This window comes from Lepidochelys kempii, chromosome 24 (genome assembly GCF_965140285.1).
Source record: "Lepidochelys kempii isolate rLepKem1 chromosome 24, rLepKem1.hap1, whole genome shotgun sequence".
Taxonomy (NCBI): domain Eukaryota; kingdom Metazoa; phylum Chordata; order Testudines; family Cheloniidae; genus Lepidochelys; species Lepidochelys kempii.
In genome coordinates, this window is record NC_136403.1 from 10,889,467 (window position 1) to 10,902,723 (window position 13,257).

The window sequence follows — 13,257 nt, forward strand, 5'->3', positions numbered from 1 at the left end:
ATGGACACAAACTCAATCCCACGTGCTTTGTAGCTGTATTCTGCAGCCATCCACTGATGGCAGCTCAGCAGGAGTTACCTTCTCTCAGAATGAAAATTGTATTTCAGCCCTTAAACCAATTTCATGTTGCAGTTGCTGAAATGACTTTTAATTGGAGTCCTCTTGATTTGAAATCAAGAGATTTGGCATATGCCAACTGTTATGTTTGGACTTTGCCATGCCTAATTACCTCTCACAAACGCTCCCGGTACCAAGTTGGCTTCAATGCAGACAGAGAGATGGGAAGACATGCTCTGAGTTCTGGGGAATCAGGGCAGCCCAGGACCCTGGTAACTCTGGGGGAGAAGCAACAGAGGCAGGCGCTGGTTTTACAGTTGCAGAAATTGGGGCAGCCATGTTTTCATCGTGCCCTTTCTGGTGCGTTGCCTACAATTTTTCTGTCCATTTGAAACCTGCCTTGTAAAATCTGACCCTGGGCTTGCGTCCCACCCTAAGAGAGTGGGGTGGATGTCACTGGCCGACTGGTTAAATTCCTGGCGATTGTTCTGGGCTCGCTAGGAGGCACTGGGCAGGAGTGGGGTGTGGCTTTTATTTGATGGGAGGCATGCCAGGGTGGGTTTGGGAGGATCCAGTCCTGTGCACCCTTGCCCACTCATGCTCCACAGCTGCTGCTGCTCAAACTGTTCTTCAGGCTGGGACTAGCAAAGGGAGGTGAGTCGGAGTGCGAGGGCAGATGGCAGGATGAGTATGGAGGAGCCTAATGCTGGGCCCTGGTGGTGGCATTGTCTAGCTGAGAGGCTGGGAGTGTGAGTGCCATAGCCTAGCTCTAGGTGGTGGCCAGTCAGGAGCGGGTGCACTGAAGGCCTTGGCCAGGTGATGCATTTTACAGCTGAGGCATGTTGTCCTCCAGCCTGATTCTTCTTAAATTATTTTTCTGTAATGAAAATTGATGCTAATAAAGGTGCTGCAGGGCCAGCTTCCCTTGGCCACAGGTCTTGCCCTGGAGAGCTCCACCCAGCCTCCATCTCCGTTCAAGCTGTGGCCTCTCTGGGGCTGCTGTTAGGGAGCTCGAAGATGCCCGTTAGGAAGAGCAGAAGGCCCCCTGCTCCCACAATCTGATAGCTGTTCTGTGCATTGCATCCCCTCTCTGGCTCATGCCAATCCTGGGCTGGGTTCAGACCAGCTGCTGAAAGGTGTTGGGTTTCCTAGCCCCTGCCAGCCCCCCGCGGCCCCCCCCCAGCCTGCCGCTCATCACTGCATTTTAGACAAGCACAGGGGCCCTACAGTGCAGTGAAAGCACCCCTATCCCCCAGGCTTCAGAAAGGATGATTCTTCTGCCAGCGCTGAGTGCGTTAGGCCTGGCTCGCCGTCCCCCATGCTGGGCAGAGAAGAGCCAGCCTGAAAAGGTGAGGCTACAGGTGGTGCAATACTGAGGGATTGCAGCCTGTATCCCTTTGGGACAGAGTCAGAACATCACTGAGCCCCCCTGGGGACTGGCGCTGCGTTTTTTTCCATGACTCTAGACTGCCCCACATTGGATGTTGTTCCAGGGGTGAGGGAAGCTCCTAGCTGTGCTAGTAGAAGAGCCAGCCCTGCAGGAAAGCACTCAACACCTCAAACTTGGTGAGGCCGCTTGTGGCTGAAGGCTGCAAGGGCATCTCACCAGGAGCCCCAGAGCTGCACCTAATCGGCCTGAAATGGAGAAGATTGCAGCCCCCCTGCAATTAGAACAAAGACAGGACCTGTGGAGAGCAAGAGGCCCAGCATACTGTGTTCTAGCATGGTCTGATAGTGCAGCATTGAGCATGCTGTCAGGAGCCAGAGTGGATGGGCGGCAGTGGAGGGTGAGTGGCCCTGGGTACTAACGTTTGGGGGAGTGGAGGCTGTGCGCCGGCCCGTGGCCCTGGGTGCTAATGCTTGTGGGAGTGGATGGTGAGTGCCAGCCCATGGCCTGCCACTGATCATAGAATCATAGAATATCAGGGTTGGAAGGGACCCCAGAAGGTCATCTAGTCCAACCCCCTGCTCAAAGCAGGACCAATTCCCAGTTAAATCATCCCAGCCAGGGCTTTGTCAAGCCTGACCTTAAAAACCTCTAAGGAAGGAGATTCTACCACCTCCCTAGGTAACGCATTCCAGTGTTTCACCACCCTCTTAGTGAAAAAGTTTTTCCTAATATCCAATCTAAACCTCCCCCACTGCAACTTGAGACCATTACTCCTCGTTCTGTCATCTGCTACCATTGAGAACAGTCTAGAGCCATCCTCTTTGGAACCCCCTTTCAGGTAGTTGAAAGCAGCTATCAAATCCCCCCTCATTCTTCTCTTCTGCAGGCTAAACAATCCCAGCTCCCTCAGCCTCTCCTCATAACTCATGTGTTCCAGTCCCCTAATCATTTTTGTTGATGCTAATGCTGGTAAATGAAAAGTGAGGGGAGAATTTTTTTAGTTTTTTTTAGTTTTATTTTTGGGTTGATTACAATGAACACACACGCTGGCCACATGGTACTGTCGAATCATCAGCATCACTTGGGCTCCTTCAGAACCAATCACCCTCTTGCCAACCTGGGCATCAACCCTGGCTGGTTTTGTTCCCACGCTCAGGTTGAAAAGCGATTTGTGCATATGGGTGAATGTCCCTGTGAGGCAGCATCTTGGTCTGAGAGCCCCAACCTTGGGGCTCGACAGGCTGGGAAGTCGATTGTGTCACTGCTGGGTCAGTTGGGCTCACTCTTATGTGGGGGGAAGCTCCTACTCGCAAAGAAACTAGCTCACAAACAGGATTAAAAGTTGAGATTTACAGCTAGATGGAGGGAAAGGAAACACCACCAGCCTGGGGATGGAGGTGACTAGAACTGAAGAAAGTAAAGGGCCAGAAGGCTTGAAATGCTGAGCAAGATGTTTGTCCTTGGTCTCATTAGCGTTCGTGTCTCGGACATAGAATTTGCTTTGACCTTCAGTTGAATGTTTGCCCAAATCTTTCTTCAGGGCAGGACTGGGGTCTCGCTGACCCTTCCATCTTGGGCGACATGCTCCCGTTCCCCTCCGCTACCCTCCTTGACATCCTCTTCTGGGTCTCAGCTGCTTCGCTAGCCTTTGAACCAGGGCGGCCTGATGCCAAGGCCTCAGGCGAGATGGCTCCCCTGGGGTTGGCCTCTATTGACCCAGAACAACATAAAGCCACAAGCTCAGGTGAGCTGACTCCTTTGGCTTTAGCCTCCATTGACCCAGGTCGACTTCCAGCTGGGACTTCGGCAGAGATGGCTCGCCTGGGATTAGCCTCCCTTGAAGGAGGTCGGTTGGAAGCTGGGACTTTGGGTGAAGAGATCTCTTTGATTCGAACATCCATGCAGCCAGGCTGGCGTGACAATGGGACTTCAGATGACACACTTCCTCTGTGCCAAGCCTCCTTTGAGCCTGGCTGGTGTGAACCTGAGATCTCTTGGGAGGTAGCTCCTTTGATTCGAACGTCCATGCAGCCAGGCTGGCGTGACAGTGGGACCTTGGGGGTGGTGGATCCTTTGTGATAAGCCTCCTCTTCAGGGGGCATTTTGGCTGAGGACCTGGGGCCCTCGGAGCCTCTGCCAGATGCCCGACTGTTCTTATTGGAAAGCTCCTTTGTGGTCTGTGTGTGTGATTCAGGCTCTCGGGGCTGTTTGGGGAGGAAGAGGCCATCAGTGCCAGGGAGGAGCATGCGAAGCCAGAGGGGGAGAGGGATGTGAAGAGCAGAGCTGGCACTATAGGCAAGCTCTTTACTGCCAGTTGGGCTCTTCACCTGGGCCCCCATGCAGAGAGGGGGTTTGCTGCAGTTCTTTCCCTGCCTGGGTCTCCACGTTCCTAGGTCCCTCCCCAGGCTGGCTGTAACCCCTTCCCTTCCGCAGTGCTGCTGCAGCAGGCTGTTTCCACTGACACCTGAGGATGAGCTGGTGCCGCTTAAGCACCGGCCAGGGACCATCTGCTTTCATCACTGACTCCAGCGGCACTGGAGACCTTACTGTCAGTGCTGCAAAGTTAACCCTTTAGAGATGTTAACTCATGGGATTCGGGCGCTGGCCAGAATCCCATGAGTTCAAGAAGGGCTTCTGGCCGCTGGGAGAACTGGTCAGGCCTGACCTGCCTACCTCCTACCAAAAGCCCCTTCTTCCTGCCCTGGGCAGCATGTCCAACATGACCTACCTTCACCTGTAGGTCTATGGTTCCAAGCCCCTCCCTTGGGAGGGCAATGTGGACAGAGGTCCCCACCTGCTTGGGGCATGGGCTTCTGTGCAAGAGTGAGTTTGTCAGGTAAGCAAAGAGATGCCACTCAGCACTACCAGGAGCAGCTGGGGCAGGGGCATTTCTGCATTCTGGGCAGCTCCCACTTTGGGCAGCTGTGGTTTGTGAGCACCCCCTGCTGGCACAGCTGCAGGACTGCATGGGCACACGCCCCAAGCTGCCACGGCAGGGTACACAATCAATGCTATACTGAACCCAGCAGCCCTGTCACACCGGCCAATGCAGCCCTACAAGCCAGCAGAGAAAACCCCCCAGCACCTACCCAATGGGAAAGGGACCAAACCAGGGGGGAGGAGAAGGTTCCACTCCCCAAATACCAGGAGCTGTCAGTTTCCAGAGCCCATGGCCATCGTGAGATGAGACCGAACCCTCAGCATTAGCCTCTGCTGTGCTAAGTACAGAGATTAGGGTTTTATTTGTGCATGTGGGTTGCAGATTGGGGGGTGGCAGCCCTTCAAGGTGCCTTTGCCATGCAGCTGAGTCAGCCCCTCCCCAGCACGGCACAGACTGCCATGTTCAGGAGATTAAATACGCTCTGAAAGGATGGAGAAGAGGCTAGGAGAGTGTCCTTGAAATCTGCCCTCGGGACACACCCAGCTGGCTTCATAAACCCCGGCCTTGGTATTTTGGGGCACAGCTACTATTTGATGACTTGCCCAGCCCAGAGACCCAGACACCCTCATGTCAGTCAGGGCAGGCACAGATTAATACCAACAGTTATATACACTTGCAATTTCCTAGTGCCCATTGAGGAGGCCCACAAGCCCCCCCCTCCAATTCTGCTCTGCAAGAGTTCAACCCAAACCTCGGCAAACAGGTGTCTGGTGCCACCTGCTCCCTGTAGGAAGGTGTGGCCCCTGCACGCAGGGCTCCCTACCTTGCCGGTGATCTGCGGGCGGAGGCCGTTGCAGGCGCTGGTCAGTGCGGTGGACTTGTGGATCCAGTTGGTGAGGTGCGAGGCTGCGGCAGCCGAGCGAGAGGTCAGGTTCAGTTTGGTTGGGGGAATCTTCAGTGGCATCTCCCAGGTTCCCATAAATGTTCCCCAGGGGGAAGCCTGCAGGGCAGGGGGAGATGGCTTTGGTCTTTGGCAGCAGAGCCCTGGGAACTTCTCTGTGAGACAGAGCAGCCCTGTCTGCACTGTCATCAAAGGACTGCTACAGCCATGTTTGAAGGGAGCTGAACCCAGCCAGCTGGCAGTGAAACCCCATTACCCAAAGCTTCCTGCCCCCAGAGGAAAATCGAGCCAGCAACAACCAGGTTCACGCACAATTGTAGCTTCCTTAGCTCTGGTTCTGAGGGGGGCAGGAACAACCCAGGAATCCAGCTACTGCCTCCGGCTCCTCCGCACCAGTTTCCTAGGGTGACTAAATACTGGCACTGGCTAGCTGCACCCTCTCTGAGGGAGGCACAGCCTGAGCTTTCACCTTACCAGGCAGAGCTAGTCCTCCCAGGAGAGGGCTCTGCACAGTGGATTGGATGCCCCGGGAAAGATGGGCTCTGTATAAAGCCAGCTGGTTTCCCAGCTCATGGTTAGAAAATACCTTCCCCACACAGAACTCCCTCAAACCGCGGCCAGGAAGGGCAAAATGCAGCAGCTTCTGCGGTGGGGGCTCATGGGCACATCCCCATCTGTTTGTGACCACACCCCTCCCTGGGCCAGCACCAGCACTGAGTGCTAACGGGCAGGGGCCTTCAGGGTTAACTACTCAATGTGATTCAACAACGGGACATGAAGAAGAGGAGTCGTCACCATCTGATCACCCAGGGCTTGGGCACTGCTGCTCAGTTTAGTTCCCTCTAGCCTTCACAGTGCAGGTCTGATGTACCTGGAAGGGCTTAGATACGATGGTGATGGGCACCAGAGACAAGGCAGATAGTTACTTGCCCACTCGCAGGGCTCCCAACTCCAAAACCTGAAAACTGCTTAGGAAACAGGAGCCAAACTAGCCCACTCACCTTTGAACGTGGCACTGCAGGGAGCAGGTGTCCTCGGTCATTGGCTACAAATTGGGTGTAGCCTTCCCGGGCAGAGGGGTGCTGAGGGCAGAAGGAAAACAACAGGGGTTAAAGTGTCCATGTATAGGTAGAACAGAAATGGACGGACACAGCCACTCAGGCTGGTCTATGAGGGAGTGCCTGGGAGGGCAGCGGGAGTCCACCAGCCTGGCTGTCAGCACTGGACAAACAGGGTTTCCCAGCTGCATGGGATCCAAACGCATAGGTCCCCAAACTGGCTGCCTGGCCCACTCTGGTCTGATCCCAGCACAGAGGCAAGTGGGAGGCAGGGTCTGTCTCCAGATTACTCTGGCTCCATTGACACTATCTTATTGCCACACCACTCCATTGGGTTCCAATTCATGTTAGAGGAGCAGCCAGGAAGAACAGCAGAGGTGGCCAGTGGGGCACAGGCTCTGTTGTGAGATGGTACAGCCACCCTTTCTGCACAGGTGAGGTACAGATGCAGTATAGCCAGGCCTGCATAGAGCTCTGGAACCCGTCTCCATGAAAGGGAAGCAGAGGCAATGCAGGGTGAGGGCAGAGAGGTCCTACCTCCTTGTAGAGCTTGGGCAGGGTCCAGTTTTGCAAATTCTGTGCAGTGAAGGCATCCTCATACTGCAAAAGAGAGAGGGGGCAGGCCATTAAACAGAGCCAGAGAGCTCCACTGCCCACTGCAGGTACTCAGGGTATGCTTAAATAGCCTGGGATGGCTCATCCCCCAAACCTACCTCCTCCTCCCCTGCCAGAGGTCTCTCCAGCCCCTCCTACTGCACTGACACCCTTGTGCCCTTAACAGCAGGGGGCAGGTGGTGAGGAGGGCTCACAAAACCCTATTCCTGCTTGGGATGCATGTGAGCCACCCTTGGGTCCTGTGAAGCAACCCAGAAACACCAAGGTCGTGAGCTTCCAGTACAGCCCTGTGGCCAGGCAGCCTGGCCTGGGGGAAGGAGCCCGGGGTGGGAGCCAGTCACGCGTCAGCTCGGAGCCAGGGACCCTGGTCACACCTGCACTGCGACCTCGGACAAGTTGCTTCCCACTGGGCCTTAGTTTCCTATGCTATAAAGGGGGTGAGCATGATTCCGAATTCCCGGCCGTGGGTGGGTGGGTGGGGGGTAGGGCCAGGGAGAGCCCGCGAGGGGCCGGGGTCGGTGGGGACCCGCGCGGGGGGGGGATCGGTGGGGACCCGCGCGGGGGGGGGTTGGTGGCGGCCCGCGGGGGTTTGGGGCAGGGGTCGGTGGCGGCCCGCGGGGGTTTGGGGCAGGGGTCGGTGGGGACCCGCGCGGGGGGGGGGGTCGGTGGGGACCCGCGCGGGGGGGGGGGTGTGACGATGTGACTCAGCAGGGAGGGGGGAGTGTTGACCTGGGAATGTGCCCTGGGGATGGGAGACCTGAGAGCCTGTCACCTGAGCCAGGAGGGGGAGGGGGAGGTAACACCTCTGCCCAGGAATGTGAACAGAGGCTGCAGCAGGGAACCTGCTGGGTGGGTTTAGTTTCAGTTTGGGGCTGGGTGGAGAAACACAGGGAACCCCAGGGCTGGGGTCTAAGCTCCCTGCTCCCCCAGAAGGACTTGACTGAGGGGTCCTGGTTGTACCCACAAGCTCTGTTTGGGACTGTTCCTGTTGTCCAATAAACCTTCTGTTTTACTGGCTGGCTGAGAGTCTCAGTGGATCCCAGGAAGAGGGGTGCAGGGCCTGGACTCCCCCACACTCCGTGACAGGGGGTCGGTGGCGGCCCGCGGGGGTTTGGGGCAGGGGTCGGTGGGGACCCGCGGGGGGGGGCCGGGGTCGGTGGCGGCCCGCGGGGGTTTGGGGCAGGGGTCGGTGGGGACCCGCGGGGGGGGGGCGGGGTCGGTGGGGACCCGCGCGGGGGGGGGTCGGTGGCGGCCCGCGGGGGTTTGGGGCAGGGGTCGGTGGCGGCCCGCGGGGGGGGGCCGGGGTCGGTGGCGGCCCGCGGGGGGGGTGGGGCCGGGGTCGGGGTCAGTGGGGGGTCCCAGGGGGGTGCCCGCCCCCCGGCTCTCACCTGCCCCGCTTTGTAGTTCGTTGCCATGCCGCGTCCGGCAGCTTTCCGCTCTGTTTACACCTGTCTCCTAGCAACCACGCGGGGCAGACACCAACCAATGGGGAAACAGCGACCTGGGCCCGCCCCCGAATCCCACTAAGTCTCGCGTCACTATCCGAGAGCTGAGCCGTCCCTGTCGCCCCGCCCCACGTGACCTGCTCCGCCCCCTCCCTCCCCCTCCTCGCTGGGGCCCCCCGCATTGGCTCCTCCTCCCAGCTCAGGGCCCCGCGACAAGCGCCCCCCCGAGACCCCGCCCCCGTCTGACGGGCTGACTCCGCCTCCCGGCGCTGCCCGCCCCGAGGCCGCCGGGCGCGCGGCGCGCGGAGAGGAGGGTCGGCGCGGGGCGGCCGCGCGGGGCCCGCTGCTCCCGCGGGGCGCCGGGAAAGCCGCTGTGTTTCGCTCCTTGTTGCTACTGCAGCGGCCCTGCCCTGCCCAGACAGGGAGCCCAGAGGCCCCGTTTTATAGGGACAGTCCCGGCGCTCGGGGCTGTGTCCCGTAGAGCTGCCTCCCCGCGCTGACCTGTCACACGAGCTGTCTGGGCCCCCGAAGTCTGGACCGGGCACAGCAGCTGGCCCAGGGAATTGCACAGCCGCTGCCGAGCCCTGCCGCCATCCCGCTGCCCAGGCTGGGTTGACAGCGAAGGTCCGTCTGGTCCTCTCCAGCATGACGCTGTGGCCCCCCAGGCGGGCAGAAGCACAGGCTCAGGCCTGCTGGGCGGGGAATGTGCTGGGCTGTTACCAGAGGCGCACAGCACCGCCCCTGTGCTCCTTACGCCAGGCTGCCACCTTGCCTGGCTGGTGTCATGGCCAGCTGGCAGTACCCCTCAGAGAAGGGCTGGAATCGAGCCCTGCAACAGCTGGCCCCCAAGCCAGACAGCAGCAGGAGAGGGCAAGGGGCAGGACATACATCCAGTTGCTGCAGGAGAGCTGCATTTTCGGCTGCAGAGCAACAGTGACGCCCTGTGGCTAAGTGGGGCTAACCACGGCTGCGGGATTTGTGCCTCCCCTGCCCCAGCTGTCCAGTACTGCAGGGCATGTTCCAAAGGGGCAGGGCTGGCTCCCAGGAGTTCTGATGTCTGAAGCTGAACTTCCCGATTATCACTTGGCTCAGTGCAGCCCATGTCCCTGCCGCTGTGTCATTACAGCTGGGCCCAGCCTCTGGGCTGCTGCCACATTCTTACAACAGGGCTCCAGGGATACTAGCCAACAAGCATACAGGTGCAGGTGTAAAACCGACAGACCCCAGTTCTCGGTGGGCAGGATCGAACCAAGGACCTCTGGAGCTTAGTGCATGAGCCTCTACCTCATGAGCTAAAAGCCAACTGCCTGTTAGCTAAGGTGGCAGAGCAGACTCATTTTCTCTCTCTCTTTAAGTGGTCTCAGTGCCACTAGATGGGACAGAACACCACACACAGAAGGTGTGTGGGTTACATAGGTACTTCAGTTGTATGTATATGTTTGTTGCCCCATAGGCCCTTGTAACAGTGCAAATCACAGCAGATCGTTTAGCAGGGAAACACCTACTCCGTATCCCTGCACAGCACTCCTTTCATCTGCTGTTGGATCATTGCATTGTGGGTCTCAGCACAGCTTCCCAGAGCACAGACTCAGACACCCCATGAAGAGTTGGCAGATTCCTAAAGGTTCAACACTCCTGCCATGAATGCTCCCAACACACATTTCTGGATCCTCCAGCAAAACCAGGGAAGCTCGGATTTGAAATTCTGGGCTTTCCATGGTAAACACCAGACAGAGGCTGCCCCCTTCACCCCAATGGGTCTTCTTCAGGCACCAGAAAGAAGCAAAAAAAGGCACAAACCCACTTTTTTTGCTTAGTTCAATAAGTAAAACAAACCGCAAACAGACAAGAGTTGTGAGGAAATATTGCAAATACTAGTGGCATAGAACCTTTGCTATGGCCAAAATGCCGACAGGAGGATCTGGGCACCTGCCCCTGAATCCATTGGGGTATCCAGAGAAGTCCTGTTGGACTATGCAAAGGGATGGGATTTCCAAAAGTGCTCAGTGTTGGCTTGATTCTGCTCCAGTTGAAGTCAATGGAAGTTTTACTATTTCCATGGGAGCAGAGTTAGGTCAACCCTGAGCCCCAGATCTGTGAAGGTATTTAGGCTCCTAACTCCCATAGAAATATATGGGAGTTAGGTGCCTAAATGCCTTTGTGGATCTGGAGCTGAATGCTTTTGCAGATCTCATGCAAGGTGCCTACATGTATCTGGGAGGCAGGGAAGAATGAACCTCTGGGTAGGTGCTGAGCCCTGCTCAGGGATAGAGGAGGGATGGCCTGTGCTCTTGGTGCTGCCAGGAGCCCATTTGGCCCCCAGCACAGATTAGAGCTGCACTACCAGATTTCCTAGCTTGTGACCTGGCTGCAAGAGCCCCCCTGGGATACCCTGACCAGCACCTTCCTGCCCCCACCCTGGGGACACCAGTGGGGTGGGAGGGCTGCAGCGCTGCTACGTCAATTGCACTGGCTAAGGAAGCCCCCATTCTGCAGGTTTTCTGTGCATTTCCATCCAGGCCAGCAGAAAGTGACCAGAGTGCACTGAGGAATCCCCTGCTAGCAGTGGGACAATGGTGGTCCTGGGCTGTTTGATAAATGCAGCCTCCGATACCTGTTCTTCTCTTAAGGCTGCCAGTACACTGGGTCTCTGAGAAGTCCTGAGTGCAATGAGTTTGTGGTTCTCAGTCCAGTCCCTAGTGGGCCCACTTGACCCAAACCACCCTGCGACTGGCTGCAGTTGGCTCCCTTGACTGGCAGTGTTAGCAGCCTGAAAGTATCAAAGAGGATGACCCCACTTGGGGGTGTAGCGGGGCAGCTTGCCTTGTTGGTGCCCCTGCTGCCTCATTCTGCGGCGAGAACTGTGTCGTTCAGGCTGTGGTGTCCAGGCGGTGTTGCTGTCCCCTCTATCCCACCATGGTCACAATGGGATCTTTCCAGTCCTAGTGGGTTGACTTTGTCCTTTCACCCTAAAAACGTGAACGCACTTAGAGAAGAGGAAAGTGATCAGGAACAGTCAGCATGGATTCACCAAGAGCAAGTCATGTGTGACCAAACTGATTGCCTTCTATGACGAGATAACTGGCTCTATGGATGAGGGGAATCATAGAATCATAGAATATCGGGGTTGGAAGGGACCTCAGGAGGTCATCTAGTCCAACCCCCTGCTCAAAGCAGGACCAATCCCCAACTAAATCATCCCAGCCAGGGCTTAGTCAAGCCTGACCTTAAAAATATCTAAGGAAGGAGATTCCACCACCTCCCTAGGTAATGCAGTGGATGTGTTATTCCTTGACTTTAGCAAAGCTTTTGTTACAGTCTCCCACAGTATTTTTGCCAGCAAGTTAAAGAAGTATGAGCTGGATGAATGGACTATAAGGTGGATAGAAAGCTGGCTAGATCATCGGGCTCAATGGGTAGTGATCAATGGCTCCATGTCTAGTTGACAGCCGGTATCAAGGGGAGTGCCTGAAGGTCCCGGGGCTGGTTTTGTTCAATATCTTCATTAATGATCTGGAGGATGGCATGGACTGCACCCTCAGCAAGTTTGCAGATGACACTAAACTGGGAGGATTGGTAGATACGCTAGTGGGTAGGGATAGGATACAGAGGGACCAAGACAAATTAGAGGATTGGGCCACAAGAAATCTGATGATGTTCAACAAAGACACGTGCAGAATCCCGCACTTAGGATGGAAGAATCCCATGCACTGCTACAGACTAGGGACTGAGTGGCTAGAGAGCAGTTCTGCAGAAAAGGACCTGGGGGTTACAGTGGATGAGAAGCTGGATATGAGTCAACAGTGTGCCCTTGTTGCCAAGAAGGCCAATGGCATTTTGGGATGTATAAGTAGGGGCATTGCCAGCAGATTGAGGGACATGATCATTCCCCTCTATTCAGCATTGGTGAGGCCTCATCTGGAGTACTGTGTCCAGTTTTGAGCCCTACAATACAAGAAGTATGTGGAAAAATTGGAAAGAGTCCAGCGGAGAGCAACGAAAATAATTAGGGGGCTGGAGCACATGACTTATGAGGAGAGGAGGGAACTGGGATTATTTAGTCTGCAGAAGAGAAGAGTGAGGGGGGAATTTGATAGCTACCTGAAAGGGGGTTCCAAAGAGGATGGATCTTAACTGTTCTCAGTGGTAGCAGATGACAGAACAAGGAGTAATGGTCTCAAGTTGCAGTGGGGGAGATTTAGGTTGGATATTAGGAAACAGTTTTTCACTAGGAGGGTGGTGAAGCACTGGAATGTGTTACCTAGGGAGGTGGTGGAATCTCCTTCCTTAGAGGTTTTTAAGGTCATGCTTGACAAAGCCCCGGCTGGGATGATTTAGTTGGGGATTGGTCCTGCTTTGAGCAGAGGTTGGACTAGGTGACCTCCTGAGGCCCCTTCCAACCCTGATATTCTATGATTCTATGACATGACTGAGCCCAGTCTCCTCCAGCTCAGCTGGCAGTCATCCCCTTGCTTTAGGAGCCCTGTTTGACTCCACATAACTTAAATATCTGTGAGGGGGCATGAGTGTGTGTGTGTGTGTGTCTGCACAGAGGCGGGGTTTTCCTCCTCCAGGACTTCCTTCCTGGAGTCTGGCAACCCATACGGTGCAAGGCTGGGAGCATATGCTGCAGACGGTGCTGCCTCCCTGGAGCTTGCAAAGTAAGTGACAGGATTTCCTGGGGCTCTTCCCACTTCCCAGTCCAAGGGGAAGAGCTGGGATCAGATGAGGGGGACAGAATCTCCCCAAACTGCAGCTTTCTGAGTGTGAGGCGGAATAAAAATGAAAGTGAAAGTGATGGGTTGGGCGGGAGGAGGTTCTGCCGGAGGGGCTGGGGGTGGGGTGTCTGGCTTTTCCATTCCACCTGAGATCTTGGCAAGAGCTCAGCCGAGGAGCCTGTTCCCCAGAAT

General features: G+C 56.3%; 2 protein-coding genes across 3 annotated transcripts in view; one reads left to right on the plus strand and one right to left on the minus strand.

Moving 5' to 3' along the window:
- Positions 1-2,245: 2,245 nt before the first annotated feature.
- Positions 2,246-9,208, minus strand: CFAP126 (cilia and flagella associated protein 126). Of its 2 annotated transcripts, none has more exons than XM_073323053.2 (5): positions 8,291-8,367; positions 6,825-6,887; positions 6,231-6,311; positions 5,152-5,328; positions 2,246-3,651 (listed from the first exon to the last, which is right to left on the minus strand). In XM_073323053.2, the coding sequence occupies exons 1-5, from the start codon at positions 8,315-8,317 to the stop codon at positions 2,956-2,958; spliced, it is 1,044 nt and encodes a 347-aa protein (XP_073179154.1). In that variant the 5' UTR covers positions 8,318-8,367; the 3' UTR covers positions 2,246-2,955. The 2 variants fall into 2 exon arrangements, with proteins under 2 accessions (XP_073179154.1, XP_073179155.1); XM_073323054.2 differs by lacking the exon at positions 8,291-8,367 and adding an exon at positions 8,849-9,208 and having other exon boundaries at positions 2,248-3,651.
- Positions 9,209-12,937: 3,729 nt separating this feature from the next.
- The window catches only part of LOC140902916 (NACHT, LRR and PYD domains-containing protein 12), a 34,176-nt gene continuing 33,856 nt past the window's right edge, over positions 12,938-13,257 (plus strand). Inside the window, exon 1 of the mRNA XM_078850472.1 lies at positions 12,938-13,008. The gene's annotated coding sequence lies outside the window, so the exon portion shown is untranslated. The remainder of the gene's footprint in view (positions 13,009-13,257) is intronic.